The 22,418-nt window shown below is 40.1% G+C and overlaps 1 protein-coding gene across 1 annotated transcript; it reads right to left on the bottom strand.

Annotated features, from left to right (window-relative positions):
• Positions 1-1,757: 1,757 nt before the first annotated feature.
• Positions 1,758-16,629, bottom strand: npepl1 (aminopeptidase like 1). The gene is made up of 12 exons (XM_038298050.1): positions 16,414-16,629; positions 12,956-13,141; positions 12,679-12,843; positions 12,483-12,572; positions 12,242-12,323; positions 9,139-9,281; positions 8,955-9,032; positions 8,075-8,175; positions 7,801-7,924; positions 7,553-7,729; positions 4,235-4,345; positions 1,758-2,600 (listed from the first exon to the last, which is right to left on the bottom strand). The coding sequence occupies exons 1-12, from the start codon at positions 16,561-16,563 to the stop codon at positions 2,442-2,444; spliced, it is 1,566 nt and encodes a 521-aa protein (XP_038153978.1). The 5' UTR covers positions 16,564-16,629; the 3' UTR covers positions 1,758-2,441.
• Between the last annotated feature and the right edge of the window lie 5,789 nt (positions 16,630-22,418).

Raw genomic sequence — 22,418 nt, 5'->3', positions numbered from 1 at the left:
CATCACACAGTTGCCGCAGATTTGTCGGCTGCACATCTATGATGGGAATCTCCCGTTTCACCACATCCCAAAGATGCTCTATTGGATTGAGATCTGGTGACTGTGGAGGCCATTTGAGTACAGTGAACTCATTGTCATGTTCAAGAAACCAGTCTGAGATGATTCCAGCTTTATGACATGGCGCATTATCCTGCTGAAAGTAGCCATCAGAAGTTGGGTACATTGTGGTCATAAAGGGATGGACATGGTCAGCAACAATACTCAGGTAGGCTGTGGCGTTGCAACAATGCTCAATTGGTACCAAGGGGCCCAAAGAGTGCCAAGAAAATATTCCCCACACCATGACACCACCACCACCAGCCTGAACCGTTGATACAAGGCAGGATGAATCCATGCTTTCATGTTGTAGACGCCAAATTCTGACCCTACCATTCGAATGTCGCAGCAGAAATCGAGACTCATCAGACCAGGCAACGTTTTTCCAATCTTCTATCGTCCAATTTCGATGAGCTTGTGCAAATTGTAGCCTCAGTTTCCTGTTCTTAGGTGAAAGGAGTGGCACCCGGTGTGGTCTTCTGCTGCTGTAGCCCATCTGCCTCAAAGTTCGACGTACTGTGCGTTCAGAGATGCTCTTCTGCCCACCTTGGTTGTAACGGGTGGTTATTTGAGTCACTGTTGCCCTTCTATCAGCTCCAACCAGTCTGGCCATTCTCTTCTGACCTCTGGCATCAACAAGGCATTTCCGCCCACAGAACTGCCGCTCACCGGATGTTTTTTCTTTTTCGGACCATTCTGTGTAAACCCTAGAGATGGTTGTGCGTGAAAATCCCAGTAGATCAGCAGTTTCTGAAATACTCAGACCAGCCCTTCTGGCACCAACAATCATGCCACGTTCAAAGTCACTCAAATCACCTTTCTTCCCCATACTGATGCTCGGTTTGAACTGCAGGAGATTGTCTTGACCATGTCTACATGCCTAAATGCACTGAGTTGCCGCCATGTGATTGGCTGCTTAGAAATTAGGTGTTAACGAGCAGTTGGACAGGTGTACCTAATAAAGTGGCCGGTGAGTGTATACGGAACCGAACACCGTATCCACGAAACCATGAATCGAACCGAACCGTGGATTTTGTGAATCGTTCCACCCCTAGTTAGCAACTATGCTTCCGAAAAACCGGCCAAAATGAAACTAGTTTGCGAGACTTCCGCCACAACAACCCCGCACCCTAGATAAACGACAAATCACATTCACTTTATTCACTCGTGTAAAGTCATGCACCACTTTGGAGTTTTCAGAGATGCAAAGGTTGGAATAGCTGCTTCCCTACGACTTTAACATAGATGGCTTCCTTCATACCCCTCTCATAGCTCTCATTTTCTTTGTCCAAAATGTGATCATTCTGGCCTTCAAAAGAGGACCTCGCTTTTCCAGCCAGGCCAACAATTCCCTTTAACGTCCCCCCTTTCAGAGAGATAGACAGGTATGGGGCATTGCAGGCTGACTAAAGAAGCCAAACGACCCCCATTCCAAAGGGGTGGACCCCTTCTTCCGTTTCAATTTCATCTTTTCAGAACAAAAACAAGGTTTCGATGGGCTACTGTATAAAACCTGGAACTCAACACTATTTCTGACACTTTAAATTGAAAAAGCTTCCAAGGTAGGAAATGAAACGTCTTCAAACTTGGAAACAAACTTTTTTTGGCATGCGACTCCAACATTAAAGGACATTTATTAAAATAAATACAAACAGATCTGCTTCACGTTGACAGACTAGATCTTTTATTAATTTTCTCTGATGGCACTGCTTTGAAACAAGGACATGATTGTCAGACATGTGGATAGACGTCATTGTGCAGGACTCTGACAAACACTGCTACTGACATATTTGAAATTGACAAAACATGTTTTCTCCCAAAAACCAACCGATAAAACCTGCGGTGGTGCTTAATGCTTCTTAGTTCAAGGATCACATTGTCATCTAGCATTAATACAAAGTGCGGTGGTTCCTGACAAGTTTAATGATCCAATAAAAAAAACACAACGTGTAAGACATGATGGCGTACTCCTTGATTTACATAAAAGAATACACTTCCTGCTGATGTTTAAGAAGAATCTGCGAGGTGTTAAAATCTTAGTCTTTAGAAAAAAATCAACACAATTATCTTTGATAGACTGATACGAAAACAATTCAATCAACTTTATTTTATTTCTAATATTTAATCTTTGTCATAGTAAACTGAAAAAAAAAAGGAAATGAGTTATGGAGCCGATGAGTAACGAGGACAAGTGGAGGGCAGTGTTGATCATTTACACTACATCTTATTATCCTGTTATTCACTCATCAGGTTCCATCAAACTGTTTAAAATGTTTCCACTAACTGGACGGGCTTCGACGGCCAGGCGGCGGCCATGCAGAGGTTGGAGGAGTGAAGCGTCGCCTCTAAACCAGTCTACGCCTCTTGCAGTCCCGCTCCATCTGGCCCTCTGACTTGTTGGACGGAGCCCCCAGAGGAGACACCTGGTTCAACATGGAGTCATCAGAGGCCTGGCCAAACAGGGCCATGAGCAAAGCGACGCCGAACCCAGTGGCACGCTCCCCCTGGAATACAGGATCTACATTAAGTTTGGTGCTCATCTTCAACGATTAGCTTCTGAGTCTAAAAATGGCTCTGAAGGTTCAGAGAAAGCAGCTGTGTGCTCCGTGTCTGTAACAGCAGCAGCTAGGACCGCCCAGAAGGCAAACAATTTATGACTTTTTGCTTTAGATTTTGAAAAAACAAACAGAAAAAATGTCAAACCTTTACCTAAAAGACAATTCTGCAAGAAAAGTAAAACTCCAAAACATCTTTAAATGTTTGTTTTACGTTGCCAAAAATACACGTCAAAATACAAGGAACCTCTAAAAAGAATGCACTGGCCCTTTAATTAAGCAGGCGGGTATAATTATCAATGGAATGAGTATTTTGAGTCCCTAAAGTTAGAAATGTATATATTATTGCACTTAAAATAAGTAAAAAAAATCGTATTCCATGGCAGATTATTTTACTTACCCGCTTAAATGAAGCACAAATACATTTCAGGACTTTTAATCCCCTTTTTGCATTCTAATCCAGATATTTAGGATTTCTTTTAAATTATGCAAACAACAAAAAACGGTTTACAAAGCTGAACTTTTAGTGTTATTTTTACAGAACTTATAAAGTCCTAATAAAACAACTTGGTCCTTCGTTTGTCTTCTGAAGTATAAATAAAGCAGCTGTGCTGGAAAATTACCTCGAGTTTCAATTTATAGTCTGAGTGATGCATGATTCTCCAACCAGAAAGAAACGGTGTCAACAAAAAACATTACAACATAATACTGCAGCTACTATAAGGGTCAGGATTCTGCCTACAAGCAGCTTTACTTTAAAGATTACTTTAAAGATATTTGCACATGTTAAATGTGCAAACAGGGGCCAATGGGTCCCAATATATCCCAATATATGGATGTGGTTTTTTTCACATGTGCTCAGCCTCCCTCCTCCTCACATGTGGATCCATTTCTGCTCGCCCCCGTCGATCTTCGTCACTTTGAGGGCGTTATCCGCCAGACGAAGCAACCCTCCTGTGATTGGCTGCTTTTCAGGAATTTGTGAATCTTGAATTGTGACACGTTACCAAGGTAACCAGTGTAAACAGTCTTCCCGTTTCCAGCTTTGACTGGAACTTTTTTTGTAGATGTCCTGTAACCCTGTTTAAGGGACATCCTACAGCCAATCAGAATCCAGTATTCATCCACACCATGTTATATATAATAATGAGAAGGAATAAGCTTTCATGGACTTTCAGGGACTCTGCTGTGCATGTGAGATATGAGTGTCTGTATGAAGTAAAGCTGCTCATAGGAGTATTTATTGCGTGCGTAGAGTTCTGGCAGAATCCTGATGCCAGAAGCTTCACCTATGATGTCAGAAATATACGGTATTAAACCACAAATGGTAGAAAGTAAAGGTTTTATATTCAGTCAAGTTTTGGGTCAAACAATCTCTCAGACATAAAAAATAATCAGAAACAGCCAAAACAGATCTGGATTGCAAGATACTAAGTTAAACTGGATCATGATGAAAAATGTAATTGTAAAAAATATGCATAAAAGAAAAATCCCCTTTAAAAAAGTCCCAACGATCACCTGATTTTCTATATATATATATCTGACCAATCAGACGTGCCGGAGGGAAAGCTAAAGTTACTCACCGCATGAACTGGAGAGGCTATGTCAACATGGACCCAGACACCGGGCCAATCGAAGCCCAGGTGGGAACCGATGAAGAGGCCGGCGCAGGAACTCTGGGCGTTCTCCCGATCCTGGAAAAAACAACCACCAAATTCACTTTTTGAAAATGCACATGAGATTTAATTAACAGGCAGCTTTTAATTTCTCTGGTGTTAGAATACTTAAGCTGGGCTTACACTGTGCCATTTTTTGCCCTTTTCAGGGCAACTTTCCAGTCGTACGTAAATTTTCCGATTGGGCCGACCTACAGCGGGATCGTGAGTCGTGTAGTATACACAGGTTAACGAGGGCTGATCAGCCTCTCACGACCACCTTCCAATCATGAATCGTGAGTTCGAGGGAAAATCAAACATGTTTGATTTTCAATCAACAAGGATTCTTCTTCTTCCTCTCAGATGTAAACACAGAAGTACAGCGGGGGTGAGAGTGAAATGGAGTTCTTTCTGTAAAATTGAAAGACTGTAGTAGCCATGTTTGCTCCGCCATGTCTTTGTCCAAATACATCGTCGCCTTTTCTTTTTAGGGCTTTCAGCACAAAATTGTACAAATTGCACTTCTGAAAATACATTAAATAGAAAATTATAACTTACTGTTGAATAAGTGTTTTTAATTAAGAGTAATTTTCATCTGAATGTGCTTTACTGAAGGTATCGAATTTTTTCAAAGAACACTACTGCCACCTACTGGTTTGTGACGTCACGGTGCGGTATTGGCTGTTGATCAAGTCCCAGTGCTGTATCTGGTGTTTGTCACAACGCGCAATTATCCAAGTCATCTTGAAAACATTCTTCTTCCAAATGTTGGCTACATATTACCTGTTTTTTCTCTGGCCAGAAGTTTGATGGCAAATCCTCCCTCTTCAAGTTGATCAGGAATCACTTTTACTCGATGTATTCCAACATCCAGCTGCCATGCACGTGGGCATTGTCAGTTTCACTATAGCTCTGGTGAATTTCAATGATGAAGTCCTCTGGAAATCTTCAATCGGTCTTCGCCAGGTGACGTCAATTGTTTACCTCGGGCGCGGTGCATCGTGGGAAAACCACCATATTAGGTGGAAAGTCGAGATAAGCCACATGCGGCTGTTCTTTCGGCACAATTATTTACTAGAAATGACACGATTGTGTTGTGTGAGAGGCTGCCAGTCCCGGTGTCGTGCCAAGGTAGTTATGCCTGCGAAAATTTGTATCCCCTCGTCGGGAGCGCGCACGGAGTAGGAAGAACAACCCGAGTTAACTCCGCTTCAATTCCAACGTGCAGAACTTGAAATTTGAAAGGTTTTACATGTATGAAAGTTGAGCTTCACTGTTCTATTCTTTACTTTAAATGTTATAGCAGAATATCGCCAGTGATATTGATTTAAAACTAATAATAAAACACAAACGTTTGCTTGAAAGCAGGTCGCTGACAGCAGTGTCTACTCCTCCCTCTGAAAGCAAACAGATCCTTGTTCTTTTCCACACGTTCCTTGAAAAAAACTCTCATTGTTTCACAGTGTCCAAATGTTCTCATCCCATTGAAAACTGTTGTAAACCATATACTTGTAATAAAAATGAAATAGAAAATGGAGTGCACGAGTAATCATTAAAGACTATATGCAGAAGGAAAATAATTTTTTTCTGGTTGAAATTTAGTACTTCAAATCTATATTTGTGTTTATAGTAATGTACAATTTATCTATGTTGTACTATCCTTAATAAACAGTTTGTGTTCTAACATCAGCCGTTTTATTTCATCCCATATTGTCAGAACTGGCAATATGGGATGAAATAAAACCTGCTGTAATCTGTTCCCCCTGTCTAAATCAGGCAAAAAATGTCTCAGCTTTTTCATTTTTGGCTTATAAGCATCTTTTATGATGACAACTAACCCCTGAAACTTTGGATGTGATTGACCTTTATTTCTTAAAGTTATAAGGGGGGAACAGATTATAGCAGACCACCTGCTATAGTCTGTTCCCCCTGTCTAAATCAGGCAAAAAAGGCCCCAGCTTTTTCATTTCTGGCTTATAAGCATCTTTTATGATGACAACTAACCCCTGAAACTTTGGAGTTGATTGATCTTTATTTCTTAAAGTTATAAGGGGGGAACAGATTATAGCAGACCACCTGCTATAGTCTGTTCCCCCTGTCTAAATCAGGCAAAAAAGGCCCCAGCTTTTTCATTTCTGGCTTATAAGCATCTTTTATGATGACAACTAACCCCTGAAACTTTGGAGTTGATTGATCTTTATTTCTTAAAGTTATAAGGGGGGAACAGATTATAGCAGACCACCTGCTATAGTCTGTTCCCCCTGTCTAAATCAGGCAAAAAAGGCCCCAGCTTTTTCATTTCTGGCTTATAAGCATCTTTTATGATGACAACTAACCCCTGAAACTTTGGAGTTGATTGACCTTTATTTCTTAAAGTTATAAGGGGAACAAATTATAGCAGGTCACCTGCCATAATCTGCTCCCCCTGTCTAAATCAAACAAAAAAGGAGCCATTTGTGAACTGTCCGTGTGCTTCCAGTGACTTATATGCTTTGAATTCCTCGCAAGTGTAGGCACTGACGCCAAACACTAGGTAGTTTGTTATGTCCACTGATGAGGTCGGAGGCAGTGAAGTGAAGTCGGAGCTCCAGTCTTTGCTGCGGAGATCATAAGGATCTATGCCGTTAATATCCGACAGTTTCGATAAGTAACGGTCCCTGGCCTCGTTATTAAGTTTTTGCCGGTACGGTAATTACGCATTCTGCCTACTTTTTTCCATTTAGTCAGAGAAACAAACTCAATCCTTTAGTCCTTCGTTTAGCTATGCTGCCTTCTCCACCTAAAATGGCGTCTTAGCAACAAATGTCACGTGACTGGCGGAGACCGATAATTGTTGTTGATTGCAGATGTGTCTAGTAGTTCCCATTGATTTTGCTTGTAAAGCGGGAAGAATGGCGCTAGGCTTACCGCACCGTGACGTCACTGCTGGAAGATGTCGGGGGAGGTGTTACTATGTTTGGGCAAAAATGGCCTCTTGGACTAAGTGATATGAAAATGATTTTTACATTCTTTTTTTTTACTGATTAATGCTAAATTCATTAAATCACGGCAAACATATTAGTTTTAGGTATAAATAATGATCCATTGGTTATTCCTTGCTTGCCGGGCTTCTCCTTTAAAGTAACGGGTGAATGTAAACGTTTAGCTCAATGTGCTCAAACAGTGATTGGATCCTAAGATCCTCTTAGATCCTTCCAGCAGCAGACGGACCAAACTGAGATCCACCATAAGCGCTTTGTCACTTACAGCCACAGAGTTCTTCATGTCTGCCACAGCTGAGGTGAACTCGCTGAAGTGCAGCTCAGGACAGTAAACGAGCGGGTGGGCCAGATCGCCGCTGCTCCGCCCAGCGCGCACACACGCAACCTCCCACTGCTCGCTGTTGGTCATGACTGCAGCATGGTACTTCCCCGTAGAGATTCCCTGAACAGAAAGAAGGCTGTAAATACAGAAAGTTGGAGCACCTGCACCTTGATCGTGAATTAAAGAGAGACCTGAGCTCCTGTGAGAGTTGCCATGTCCAGAATGATGTCGGCGGACAGATCTTTGGAGGCGTACACCACACCGTCTGCCAGCACCAGCCTGCCCTCAGCATCAGTGTTGTTGATCTCCACCGTCCTTCAGACATAAACACCAGGTCACGCACACGTACGGCTGGGAAAGCAACATTAAATGCATCCGTGACGAAAATGAAACGGGAATCTGAAACCGGAGGACTAAGATGGACATGAAAGGAAGAAATACTGAATGGTTTTAAAAGAGTCTCACTTTCCAGAGTAGAGTGTGTGGATGTCATCAGGGCGGGTGGCCGTGGGTCCCACAGAGTTCTCAGCAAGACAGAACACAGCGTGGAGGTTATCCTTAAAGCCCTGAGGGCGATAACAGAGACAGGAGGATTGTAGACGGAGATTCAATTCATTTAGGTTTATATATAGAGCCCCAATTCATTACACATGTCATCTCAAGGCACTTTACAGTTCACCAGATCATCCAGTCAGATTTATGCAGTTTTCTACCTAAGGAAAACCAGTTGATTGCATCGACTCATTGACTCGAAGGCAATCCCTCACACTAAGCATGCTTGTAGCGACAGTGGAGATGAAAAACTCCCTTTTAACAGGAAGAAACCTCCAGCAGAGCCAGGCTCAGTGTGAGCGGCCATCTGCTGAGGCCCACTGGGGTTCAAGGAGACAGAAGCAGAGATACAAAAGGTAACTGTAAAAGGCGGCCCCATCCAGGAAACACACAGCCAGGCAGACGAGCTCCGAGCCAGCTCCCATGCCAGAGGACGAAGAGAGCACATCCAGTTAGTCACAGTCAGAGAAACAGGACTACACTGGAAAAACAGCCCGATCTCCAGCATCTATAAACAAAGGTGTTGATGGCAGCAGCACAGCTGATATTTCTCTCCAGGATGGAGTCACAGCCAAACAGGAATAGACCAGATGAAGCTACTATGAGAAAAAGCAGAGAGAGCAGAACGTTAGAGATTGAACTAACAGATTCTGCAGAGTGGGAGAATAGAGATAGAATGAAGCAGAATGATGAAAAAAATGGTCCCTATGTCCACCAGCAGTCTAAGACTATAGAGTTATATAGAGATCAAACACATTTGAGTATAAGCCCCCCCCCCCGGCTGCTGCCTCACCTGTTTGATGGTGGCCTTAAAAGCTCCTAAAATAGCGGCGGCTCCACCACAGTCTCTCTTCATCCCGGGCATCGTAGTCTGACGACAATGAAAGAAAAAAAGATTTCAAACACTAACATCAGTTCATCTAGCTTCACTCGTCTTATTGTTACGCTCTACTGATGGTTCTGGGTTTACTGCTCACCTTCCCCTTGATGCTGAGTCCACCGGTGTCGTACACAATGCCTTTTCCCACCCAGGCGATGTTCTGTGTCGCCCCGTCAGGAGTGTGGCTCAACACTGCTAATGCAGGAGGATGTACCGCTGCCTTTCCGACACCGTAGATACCTGAGAGGTGGAAAAAGAGACAGCAGATGATTAACTGACAGATTAGAGGAACAGATTGGAAGAAGAGCTCCAAATAAAGAACCATAAATGGACAATTGAGGGGAAGGACTGATTTAGACAACAAGGCAGGGATGTATTGAATCAAAAGCACATCTAAAAAATGCAGGATATCTGCCCTTAGGAACTGAAATAATTCACCCCTGCAATAAAGAGAGTTCTTCCTGATAAGCAAACTCAACTTGAACTAGAAAATATTTTCATGTCTTATTATTCCAGCTTTTGAATCTGTATGAATCCTGCAGTCCTCCATATTGGCCCCCTCCTGATAGCAATGTGGCTCTGTTTGTTTTTAATCATCTCGTGCAAAAACAATATTAAAAGCGACAACAAACGAACTCATCTGATATTCCAAACATGCTGCACTGGAAATATAACAATATAAACAATGGCTGCTTCTCCATCAGCGTTCAGCAGCAGCTGGTGGGTGAAATTTACTGATCCATCTTTAATGGGTTTTAAAAATGTGCCCAAACCAAACAAAACCCTCCTCCCTTCCTCAATAGAACACCAACCGATTGAAGCCATGATTATCTGCCCATTTAAAACCAAAACTGTTGCGTGAATCGTTTTTATAAAGGAAATATTTCTGAAAAGTTAAATTCGAGGAGTTTAATAAACATGGTAAAATAACTGTCATAAATTCACACAGGATTGTGTTATGGGCATCTTAGGTCTTTCTGAGGCTTTGATTTTGTTCAATTTGATATCGAAACAATATCAATGATATACGTTTTGGCCAAATGCAGTAACCCTGTATAATAACCCTGCTTTTAAGAAAAAAAAAAAAGCAACTATCATTTACATAAACATACACATATATATATATATATATATATATATATATATATATATATATATATATATAAGGGATGCACGATATTGGGATTTTGGCCGATATTCGATATGCCGATATTTTAAAACTCATGAAGCCGATAACCGATATCGATACCGATGTTAAAGCTGGACAAAAGTAAGTAGTCATTTCTGACACTTTGAAAAATAATATACTCAAATATATTTTCATATGCTGATCTCAAATTGATTTTTAAAAACGCGGTATCGATCTATTTTACTTTCAAAATCTCGTGAAATTTCATCGTTCTGTTACAAACTCTCGTGATATTTTGCAAATTCTTGTGAGATTTTGTTAGTAAAATAGATCGATACCGCGTCAATATATCAACATATAAAAATATGGCAAAATTTCGTGAATTTTGGGGGATTTCGTAGCATAACGATGACATATAGCAATATTTCATTAGTAAAAGAGACTGATATGGTGTTTTTAAATGGCAATATATCAATTCAGCATATGAAGATATTGTGATATTTTAATGTATATTTTTTCCCTCGTCTTTAGAAGTTTTTAAGTCTGTAAAAAAGAGGATTTTAAGGAAGAAGAAGAAATATTTTTTTTTTAGACTTTAGAATCTCAGAAGCTGATCAAATATCGGGTTAAATATCGGTGTGGTGGCCGATGTCCGATATTCAGTTTTAAGGCCGATACCGATAGGGGGCCGATTATATCCCTAATATATAATATATATATATATATATGGACGCAATGCACATAATGGATATACTATGTATGTCCAATGCACCTTTCCTTCCTTTGGCACCTTCTTCTTTATGACTATTTGAGCTAATGTAACAAGTACATTTTCAACACTGTGAGATCAATAAAGTCAAATCAATCAAATGAGCCAGCCCCACTGCTTCCACAGCGTGCAGCAGCCTCTCCGCATATACCCTTTCCCAGATATTCTATTAAGTATAAGAAAATGGAATAATAATTTTTTTGTTTTACTTTATATTCGCTTTTCTCCGAGGGAGAAGTTAAAATATTGTAATTTGAATGAAGCATTTTTAGTTTTCTCTGTATAAAGAAAAAAAAAGGTTGCCATGGTATTGACCTCCTTCCTGTCTCAGCTACCTGGAGGCAGCCATTACAAACCAGCACAGGGTTGGCTAGGCTAGGAGCTTAAAAAGTCGTCTTATTGCAGCAATGGACAGAATACACTGTTCATTTATTTATTAACTTTTTTTTTTTTTTGCATACCTGCTGAGAGACAAAAATAAACCCAGATATCCATCTGAATTTCAAAGTGACAAGGACATGTTGGAGCATAGCAAACTGCTAAGCTAATATACGCTGTAGTAAAGGTGGACCTACCGGTAAAGTTTTCTTTTAAGATGAGTCAGCCCCCCAAAAAATAAAGAAGTTTACACATTCAGATAAAAGCAGGTTGTCTACAACCATTGGTAAACAATAAAAAAACAAAAACAAAAGCTAACAAAACTAGCTGAATACCGTTAAGGGAATCTTTCTGTCTCCAGCTTTGCTCCGCCCACATCACAATGTTTACCACATTAGATCCATTAAAAGGTTACTGAGTATTTTACTTTGGTCTAACTTGAAAGTTCAGCGTAGTGTGATGCAATAACTGTCAATGAACACATAGGTAATAGTAGAGGTATAAGGGAAAAAAATAGATTCTGTAAAATATCAGCATATTTTATTAGATGAAATTGGTACAGACTTAAAATCCATCAGAAAGGATCTAAAATGTAAATTTATAGACCTCCTTTACATTGTCATTCTTTTATAAAACACTTAAACCACCAGCTATAGACAGCAGCATAGCAGCAAAGATTCTATTTAGCAGCTCTGCACCAGGAAAGCAACCGGTTCTCATGCCGTTATATATCTTTGTTAATGTTATGGAACATAGATCATATCTTTAGACGTGTCATGATGCGCAGCATAATGCCAAATTCTAGTGAATTCAGACCCCAAAATCAACCCCCCCCCCCCCCTTTTTTTTTTTTACGTTCCCAGCAAGGAAAGTAACAGAACTTTTAATAAGCAGAGAAGAGCGCAGACGCAGCAGATGCTGTACCTCCAAATCCTCTTTGCTTCAGTTCCTCTCCTCGAATGATAACTGGAGTAATTCCTAGGTCACTTCCCACAGCTTTTATTTCCTGCAACACAAACAGAAACTTAATGCAGTGAAATCTTTCAGACATTTTTAGATTCAGAACCTTTCATGTTAACCAGCTAATGTTGCTTATGATTCAAACAATCAGTGAGAGGCTTTGGAAACTCTATGAACTTTACTCATAGTGCACACAATCACTTACATCCAGGAAGTGGTCTGTGTTCATCTCGTTGCACGGAGTGTCAACAATGCGAGCCGCCAACCGTACCCCATCAGCAGCATTGGAAAGACACTGGAGAAAAAAAAAAAGGAAAACAAAACCTATGTGAACATTCAGAACGTGAAATTATGTGATTAAAAGTCAGAAAACTAAACAGATTGGGCTCAAAGAGCGGTACCCCCATTTCAGCGTCCTCCAGAGGACTGCCATCAACGACCACAAACTCCACCGTCACATGCTTCTTCTCCGTCCTGCGAGAGGCTGCAGAGCGACGGGTGAAGAGGGGGAAGGCCCTGGCGATGGCGCAAGCCGAGGCGAACACATCAGAGCGCTCACACACCACCTGCATATGGAAAAACACGTCCGTTAGTTTCCTGATATCACTTTTCATTTCACAACCAGGATCATGGTAAATTAAGGCAGACATTTCCACCAAGAAGGGTGAAGAGACTGACCACAATGCAGCGGTTGTTCCCTCCAGGAAGGCAGGAGCGGATCAGACGGAACAAAAAGTGGGCGGAGGCCGGGCTGTTATGTCTGCTGACGCGTGACGGAAGAGCAGCCACCACGGCTTGGTTCAGGTAGAGCGGGCAGCTGTCCGTGGGTTTCGGGTTCAGAGCACCGAGAGCTGCCTTCCAGGTCTGAAAAAAAAACAAAGAAACCAAGATGAAAACTTTTCTATTGTAAAAAAAAAAAGAAAGAAAACAGACACAGTAAATGGACATTTATGTTTTTTGCAATATTAGCACTGGGCAGTCAATTGCATTTAAATATAATCGCAATTTAACAAATTTTCAAACCACAGAGGAACTCAATTTTAATCACACTTTGTTCATCTAGAGCGAGACACTGATTTTCTTGCTCCAGTCCCTCAGGTAAAACTAGGGCTGGGCGATATAGAAAAAAAGCTTATCGATAAAAAAAAATGCATATTGATCGATATCGATAATTATTGAAAAGATTTGAAACCATATTTTATGTGCAGCTCTGCCTGGACTTTTTATAATATTGCTAAATGATTTAATTTTAATAAAAAACACAAACACAGACTTCTAATTAAATCTTTATTTAATCAACTTTTTTAACCATAACAATTGTTTTAAAGAAAAATAACTTAAGAGACCTGGGTTATGTTATTAAATATTGACAAAGAATAAACTAAAGTGACCAGAAAAGTGACCAAAATAAATATAACAAATAAATAAATGCCCCCCCACCGCCGCCCCCGTTTCCTGCTTTAACCTGAGTTATTACTTTGAAGTTTCTGGCCCCTCAGCATTTTTATCTCAATTGTTAGAACTACGTGGGAAACTGCCCAGAACTGAAAATATATATACATTTTCCGAAGATTCCTCGGAGGAGAACCGCGCGGGGGCCTACACAGCTCTCACTCCTGCGGCTGTGAGCGGCTGAGATGATAAAAAAAAAAAAAAAAAAGTTGGTTGCGTTATCAGACTTCGTTTTCACTGGTTCCCGACACATTTTCCAGATGACTGTGGTTTGTTTTTGGTCCGACTTGCCATGACCGAAATACTGCCAGACTGCCGAACTACAAAAACCTTTCTTTGAAACAATTTCCTCCGCCTCTCCTTGCTGCACAGCTTCATGTGCTCTGTGTTGTGGTTTGAGAGGGCGGCGCTTGGTGACGTCGTGCCTGGGTCCGCGATTGTGATTGGTTGGGAGGAAGCAGTGACTAGCATAAACCTACATGCTAGGCTACAATGAGAAGGAAGGAAAACTGCGTTTCTTTTTTTATCGAACTTTTATCGACCCTCTTTTTTTCTATTGCGCCACACGTCTATCGATCGATATATATCGTTATTGAATTATCGCCCAGCCCTAGGTAAAACGCTTGAAGGGAGCTTATCTCCACACAGAAAGGTAGAGAAAGTTGTAGCTAGAACTCAGCTCCATGCTTGCAAGCAGAAGTTTTCACACAAAGGTTACAGTAAAGTCCTGCAGCAGTGGACTCTGGACAAGCAAGCAAGCTTGGGGTTCGGTGCAAAGGAAAATCAAACTGCTATATTGGTTAAAAATAATAAAACATTTGATTTTTGGCCAAATCTTTCAGCCCAACATGTTATTTAAAACAATATGCTTTAGCATTTTTTCAATAAGGACAAGTCAAGGTTAAAACCTTTATATAACACCTGGTCTTCCTGATATTCAGCCAATGAAAGCAGCCCTTTGGTACAAACTATCACTTATTAAACTTTAACAGACCCCTGCTTAAGGAGTGCAGCTAAGCCGATTAGTTTAACTACAAAAGAGATTTGAACGACTTTCTTCACATAAAATACTTGATACATAAACAAAGCAAAGGGTGTTTCTGGAGAAAAACAGACAGTCGGAAAAAATCATCATCTGTCAAACTAAAGGTTAATAAACAGCCAACCTCACTAGCCTATGTCAGAATATAAAACAATGGCTCCAGAACTGATCATTTCAGCACAGGACTCAACCGATACGGGTTTTTAATACTGATACCGATTATTCTGACATCAGTTTAACCAATCCCTGATATGTGCAGCTGATATTGAAGTGTAATTTTTCTGAGGTGCACAACAAAGGTGCAGAACCTCTGCGCCGGGGACATGGTCGCGCACAGAGACAGATTTGACGGTTGCAGAGGCTATGGACAACTACGACAAAAGCTTAATCAAAGGGGTTCGGAAGTAAAATCCCTTGTACGACGCCTCAGACAAATTATAGAAAGATACCAAGGTCTCTGTCAAAACCACGTTCTCGTGACGATCCGCCGAAGTTCTCGTGAGTTCTCCAATAGGCTCCCCCTTGCGCCTATGTGGGAAACTGCTGTGCATCCCTAGAAATTCCAGACCGACGGTGCAGAAGCATACCAGCAAAACATTTGATGTGTGCGGTTGCAGACGTCTAATCTGCCTGTTTGAATCCACAGCCAAAACGCTTCTGGTTTCCTTATTTTCAAGGACTTGGAAGGATCCAGTCCAGATAGACTGGCTCTATTCATAGTTTTCGACGGTGAGAGGAAGCCGGAGTACCTGGAGAGAACCCATGTATGCTCAGGGAGAACATGCAAACTCCATGCAGAAAGACCGGGAATCGAATCCGGAACCTTCTTGCTGCAAGGCAACAGTGCTACACACTTTATTAAACATCAATATTTTAAAGCAACAAAACAATAAATCTGGCAGCACAAACGTTTTCTTTAATTGAATAATGAAATGTTCCACTTAAGTTCCAATTTGCATGTTTTCTAAACAAAAACAAGTATTTGTTGGGCTACTGTATAAAACCTCAAACTCAACGCCATTTCTGACATTTTCAATTGAAAAAGCTTCCTGGATGGGAAGCGAAACCTCTTCAAACTGGGAAACAAAAGTCCAGGGGATTGTTTTCTTTTTTCTTTATGACCTGGATGACTAAGAACCTTCACCAGCTTAATTATATCAATCACAAATACCGAGGAAGGATCCATTATAAACTAATCAAAATTATTATCTACTTTTTTAAACAATCAGTTTACAATTAGATATAAATACTGAACTTTAAAGAAAAACTCATAAGAACAAATCTTAACACAACTAATCACTTAAAAAAAGGCAAACTAAGAAACAGAAAGTAGAACTTTAACATTGACAGCAGAATTATATTTCCACAGTAAAGTTTTACACAGCAAACAAATTAAACGTGTAGATAAGCTTATACTCAGATTTAAAGGTGGTTTGATCTTTTTTTTTTGTTTATTTGTGTTAAGACACACTAATAAGACTAACAACCCATTAAATAACAGAAAAAAACAAACTTAAAGTCAATATATTGTCCCAGTTTAACATCAGGTAGTCTAGTAGTAAACTGTAACTGAACTTTATTAACTCCCTGAGAGTGTTAGCTTAGCATTGTGCTAACACTAGCAAATGTAGCATCCACTCACCTCTTTGCTAACAGCCGGCTGCAGTTTTCCTTTGATTTGGCTCCAGCAGACGTCCTGCAGGTGGTTCTGCTGACCCAGAATCAACACAGGCCGACTCTGAGGCTCAGAGTCCCCGGCAGAAACCTTGAACTCCAGCACCACGTTCGCCATTTCTGCGCTTCAGGAACCTCCTTCCCTTCCACGGACGGACGGGGCTTCGCTGCTGGTTAACCCTGTGCTTCATTCACGGTCAGAACCAGGAACTCGAAACGTTCTCTTCGGCAAAAAAAAGGGGGGAAAGAAAGAAATTAAAGGAAAAGGCTGGATTAGAGGTATACTAAATGTGTTCTCGGTTAATTCGCAATTCAGACCGATAAAGTTGAGTGTGGAAAAATATAAAAAAGTAGAAGTGTAAAGTAAAAAAAAAGATAAAAGCAAAATTATGCCATTAGTTAGCCATATAAAGTTAAAAAAAAAATAAACTTTATGACCATTAAAACTCTAATCGTTTATTCGTTTAAATTCCACACAAAAACGTTTTCTTAGTAAAACAATAAAAAAAAAAACAATGTATTTGTGATTTCCTACTTTACATTTTACCCTGAACATATAGTACGGATGATGATGGAAGCCGGGAAGGGACAAATCAGTGCACTAAGCCCTGACATGTATAGCTGCGAAGTAGTAGTAATAGCCTTCTGAGAATTTTTATATTTTTTTTAATTTTTACTTTATTTTACTGGATCTTATATGATTAATTAGAAAGGAAGCAAATACTAAGGAAGTGAAATATTATATATATATATATATATATATATATATATATATATATATATATATATATATATATATATATATATGAATAATTTAACAGCAGTTTTTTTCTTTGTTCTGTGTGCTGTATCCGCCATGAGTAAACTTCACTGAAAAAACACTTTTGTAACCAAGAATGAACCATTTACTCTTATGTTGAGACTTCTTGTTTAAACGCGAGCTTTGTTTTGATGTTATTCTATTATCTGCTAGTTTGTACTATTTAACAGTAAAGATAATCTAGAGAAAACATATGTTGTCACTCTAAGGGCCGGATCTATCAAAGGTTTGAAACGAAGTCATTTAGAATGTTTTTAGAGCATAAACAGTAGTGTATAGGATTTCCTAAAAAGCGCGTTCACGACGCTACGGAAACCGCGGCAGACCAAACCAGATGAAATTGCGCATTCAGCTCGGCAAATAACTCATGCTCTTCCTCAACACTGAAGTCCTCAGACATTTTTCTTTCGTTGTTTCTTTCTTTGCACAGGTAAACAGCAAATTTCTTCTTCTACGCTTGCATTATCAAGAGCAGACGCTGAATGCGCACTTTCATCTGGTTTGGTCTGCCGCAGTTTCAATAGACTCGTGAACTCGCAGGCGCGCGCTTTTAGGAAATCCTATACCCTACTGTTTAGGCTCTAAAAACATTCTAAATGACTTTGTTTCGAGTAAATTATGGACGCTACCCACTCAGGACACTTGGAATACATTGGACGAGCAGTATGGAGGAATATTGACACGTTTTTTGTGGACTTTTATGGACCTTTCTGCCTCGGGCACCATAGACCTCCATTATTTGAATGTCAGCAGACAGCAAGAAGCCTCCCAGATCTCCAGATGCATTTGAGATATCAAAAAAGTACTCCAGAGTGTTGTAGAAAATGAAGGCTAATCATATTTTGGGTGTACTATTCCTTTAATTTAGCACTCGCAAAGTGATTTATTAAACCTGAAAACAATTTTGCTAACGGTATCTGACTCTATATTTAACACGTTTCAAAAGAAGGTGCAAATGGTCTGTATGCGTAATTGCGCACACATGGCAGCGGTTATTGTCGCAAGAAGGAGACATGGAAATGAAGCAAGGAGAGGCAGAAAACGCATTTTTTCACTCTGTGTGAATAATTTTGGAATGAACGAGGAAACGATCATCAAAACATATCGTTTATCCAGCATTGCCATTTTGGAGCAGTTGGGGGAACTCCGAATGGATTTGGAGCCAGCCACAAGGAGGACCCACGCAATACCAGATATCACAAAACTCCTTGCAACATTCCACTTTTTTGCATCTGGGATCTCCCAATCTCGTTTTTCAGAAGTGCTGTCCGACGTTCTAAATGCCATGTCGCCCTGACGCCCTACCGGAGAACCCCGACCTCCCTGCGCCTGTGGAGCAACATGCCAATGCTGCGGGGATGCATACGCGCAGTAATCTCATCCACAGTCACTTCTTGTGAGCCATTTGGTATATGCATTTTTCTACAGGCCAATACAAAACACCTGTGTTTTTTTTTTTCCTTTTACTGCAGTGAAATAGAAATTCAGCCACATACCACCTTAGGGAATAAAGGTTGCCATATATATATATATATTTTTTTTTTTTTCTTTTGGAGGGGGTGGGGGTGTCACTGTAAGATTAAAATGTCTTAATGCACTAGTTTGCACAAACTACAAACTACTTTGCCGCAAACCACAAAATGCGCAAAACCATCATTTAAATAGGGCGTCTCCAACAGTTTTGCACCTGCCACCAGTTACGCAATCACTCTTGTTAAATCACCCGCAAACCATGGTTCAGCCCCTCGCGCAAACTTCCAGTTTGCGAGCGCAAATTACTGCACGCAAAATTGGATCTTGATAAATCCGGCCCTAAGTCTGTTGTTTACACAGCCTGTATAAGCTTTACCTACCTGAACCCCAGTCGGCCTTGGCAGGTGGCCGCTCACTGAGCCTGGTTCTGCTGGATGTTTCTTCCTGTTTAAAAGGAGTTTTTCCTTTCCACTGTCACTACAAGCATGCTTAGTGTGAGGGATTACCTTTGAGTCAATGAATCGATGCAATCACCATGTTTTCCTTAGATAGAAAAGTTTGAATCAATTTTACTGTACAATCTAGTGAACTGTAAAGTGCCTTGAGATATTGTATCAAACTTAATATGTTAAACTTAATATAAAATCTGTCCAAAAAATATTTGAAAAGAGCAAAGTTACCCTGGACATCTTTTTTTTTTTAAGCTTAAAACGTTTTTAAAAGGTTACATGTCTGCACTGCAAAAATCATCCAAAAATGAGAAAAAATGTCTTAAATTAAGTGTATTTACCATTAATTTGAGTAGGTAAATAAGATAATTTGCCAATGGAATTAGTATTTTTAGTCTTAAAATAAGATAATTAGATAATATTCACTTGAAATAAAACAATGCAATTGTGTTTATTTTAAATGTAAATTGGCTTGTTCCATTGGCAAAGTGTCTCATCTACCTCCTCAATTCAAGAAAAAATGCACTTATTGCAAGAAAAAATTACTTATTTAGATTTCAATTTTTTGCAGTGTGGACTTCGTTTTTTAAATTTAATTTACAGAACATGCTTTTTACTTGGAAACAAAATTGAACAAAATTTACTCAATAACCACAGGACTAACACCTAATCTCTGAACAGCAGTTGTCCAGAGAATAGAAATACACCAGAAGCTGTAATTGCGTTGAAAGTTGGTCCAACAAAGTACAAATGCACAGAAATGCATAATTTTCATTCTATTTTATAACTATCCTGTTGTCGAGGTTAGGATGTCATTTAATATCCTAATAAAATACATAGAAATCTTCATGTGCGAGGCGCATACACAGATGTGTTGAGGAATAAACCATTCAGCTACACAAAATAACTGTACAAAAGTTATTTATTTTTACTGTCTTATAAGAGATAATACTGATTCCTGCATTTAAATTATTAGAAGTTAAAACCTCATTAAGATGAACTAAAAATATCAATACAAATGAAAATATGTTTCAGCCTTGAATGAGAAGGAATAGCTTTATTAACAGATGGCAGGTAGGTAAAGCGATTTGTGCAAATGTTTAAAGCCACAGAGGTATTACTGAGTGAAAACAGTTGTTTTCGATGAACAGAGCAATGGCTGTTTGATTTGGAACCATAAGTTGTAGAAAAATAAAGCGGCAATAAACAGCGGAGGAGCTAAAAAAAAAAAAAAAAAAAAAAAAAGGAAAAGAGACGGCCGAAAAATAATCATGATACCCTGAGTTTGTCTTTAGTGTCCCGGGAAAAAAGAAAAAAAAATCTCCCTTTATTTCAAAAAGATAATATAATGAATTGCAGAAACAACTGCCTGATGAGGCTTTAAAATGCAATTACGGAAACAAAATAAGGTCACAAAGATAAATAATTAAATGTCTTGATTTTAGTGTCAAAATCCGTTTCATTTTATTTTGGTCTTGAACCAGCCAAAAAAAAAAAAAAAAAAGCAGGACACTCATCTTTTTAAACTTTGAGTTTAGAATTTAACGGAAATAAATGTATCTAAAATATTAAAGAATAGAAAAGAAATACTTTTTATTGTGAATAAATTTTGCAATATTAAAATCTGAAAATAATAATCAGCTTGTTATTGCACCTTCAGAGCAGAATCACCTGAGGTTATTCTTCATAGCTGAGTTTTCCAGATAATGCATGTGAAACATGACCTTCAATTCAGGATATTTATAAATACACGTGTAAACATCTTTTTTAAACGAAATGTTATAAATGATCATTTATAGAAATAATAATTACATTACAGCTACTCACAAAACGATAGGAAAATAGTCTTATTGCTTGCATAAAAAGGTTTACAGCACCTATAAGTTCTTATGAAATAGTAATTAAAGGCATTTTTAAAACAAACTCACACAACAAAACACCCACACATTATTGCAAAGCTGATGAAAAACATGTAAAATTAAGGAAATTCGCTAAATGTTACTATAATTTACCAAAAGAAAACAAAAAAGCCCGACCATTGGCATATAGGATTTTATCTGAGAGGCCATGCAGGATTTAACAGACAGAATAGAGGGAAGGATAGAAGAAAAAAGGAAGGAAGGACTTAAGAGGAAAGGAAGGAAGGACGGAAGGACTTAAGAGGAAAGGAAGGAAGGAAGGACGGAAGGACTTAAGAGGAAAGGAAGGAAGGAAGGAAGGAAGGAAGGACTTAAGAGCGAGGGAGGGAGGGAAGGACTTAAGAGCGAGGGAAGGAAGGAAGGAAGGAAGGAAGGACTTAAGAGCGAGGGAGGGAGGGAAGGAAGGACTTAAGAGCGAGGGAAGGAAGGAAGGACTTAAGAGCGAGGGAGGGAGGGAAGGACTTAAGAGCGAAGGAAGGAAGGACTTAAGAGAGAGGGAGGGAAGGAAGGAAGGAATTAAGAGCGAGGGAGGGAAGGAAGGAAGGAATTAAGAGCGAGGGAGGGAGGGAGGGAAGGACTTAAGAGCGAGGGAGGGAAGGAAGGACTTAAGAGAGAGGGAGGGAAGGAAGGAAGGAATTAAGAGCGAGGGAGGGAAGGAAGGAAGGAATTAAGAGCGAGGGAGGGAAGGAAGGAAGGAATTAAGAGCGAAGGAAGGAAGGAAGGAAGGAATTAAGAGCGAAGGAAGGAAGGAAGGAAGGAATTAAGAGCGAAGGAAGGAAGGAAGGAAGGAAGGAAGGGCGAGGGAGGGAAGGAAGGAAGGACTTAAGAGCGAGGGAGGGAAGGAAGGACTTAAGAGCGAGGGAGGGAGGGAAGGAAGGACTTAAGAGCGAGGGAGGGAAGGAAGGAAGGACTTAAGAGCAAGGGAGGGAAGGAAGGAAGGAAGGAAGGAAGGACTTAAGAGCGAGGGAGGGAGGGAAGGAAGGACTTAAGAGCGAGGGAGGGAGGGAAGGAAGGACTTAAGAGCGAGGGAGGGAAGGAAGGAATTAAGAGCGAGGGAGGGAAGGAAGGAATTAAGAGCGAGGGAAGGAAGGAAGGAATTAAGAGCGAGGGAGGGAAGGAAGGAATTAAGAGCGAGGGAGGGAAGGAAGGAATTAAGAGCGAGGGAGGGAAGGAAGGACTTAAGAGCGAGGGAGGGAAGGAAGGAATTAAGAGCGAGGGAAGGAAGGAAGGAATTAAGAGCGAGGGAAGGAAGGAAGGAATTAAGAGCGAGGGAAGGAAGGAAGGAATTAAGAGCGAGGGAAGGAAGGAAGGA

Source organism: Cyprinodon tularosa, unplaced genomic scaffold (assembly GCF_016077235.1).
Source record: "Cyprinodon tularosa strain WSP-4 unplaced genomic scaffold, ASM1607723v1 ctg40, whole genome shotgun sequence".
NCBI lineage: Eukaryota > Metazoa > Chordata > Actinopteri > Cyprinodontiformes > Cyprinodontidae > Cyprinodon > Cyprinodon tularosa.
This window is presented reverse-complemented; position numbering and strand designations above follow the sequence as displayed.

What these genes read in the sequence shown, in the direction of transcription:
- npepl1 (XM_038298050.1), bottom strand. Translation starts at nt 16,563, where the DNA reads ATGGCGAACGTGGTGCTGGAGTTCAAGGTTTCTGCCGGGGACTCTGAG. An exon ending in GGAACAACCGCTGCATTGTG is followed by an intron (nt 12,844 to 12,955) that starts GTCAGTCTCTTC and finishes TTCCATATGCAG; the next exon opens with GTGGTGTGTGAGCGCTCTGA. An exon ending in GAAGCAAAGAGGATTTGGAG is followed by an intron (nt 9,282 to 12,241) that starts GTACAGCATCTG and finishes TCCACCTCTCAG; the next exon opens with GTATCTACGGTGTCGGAAAG.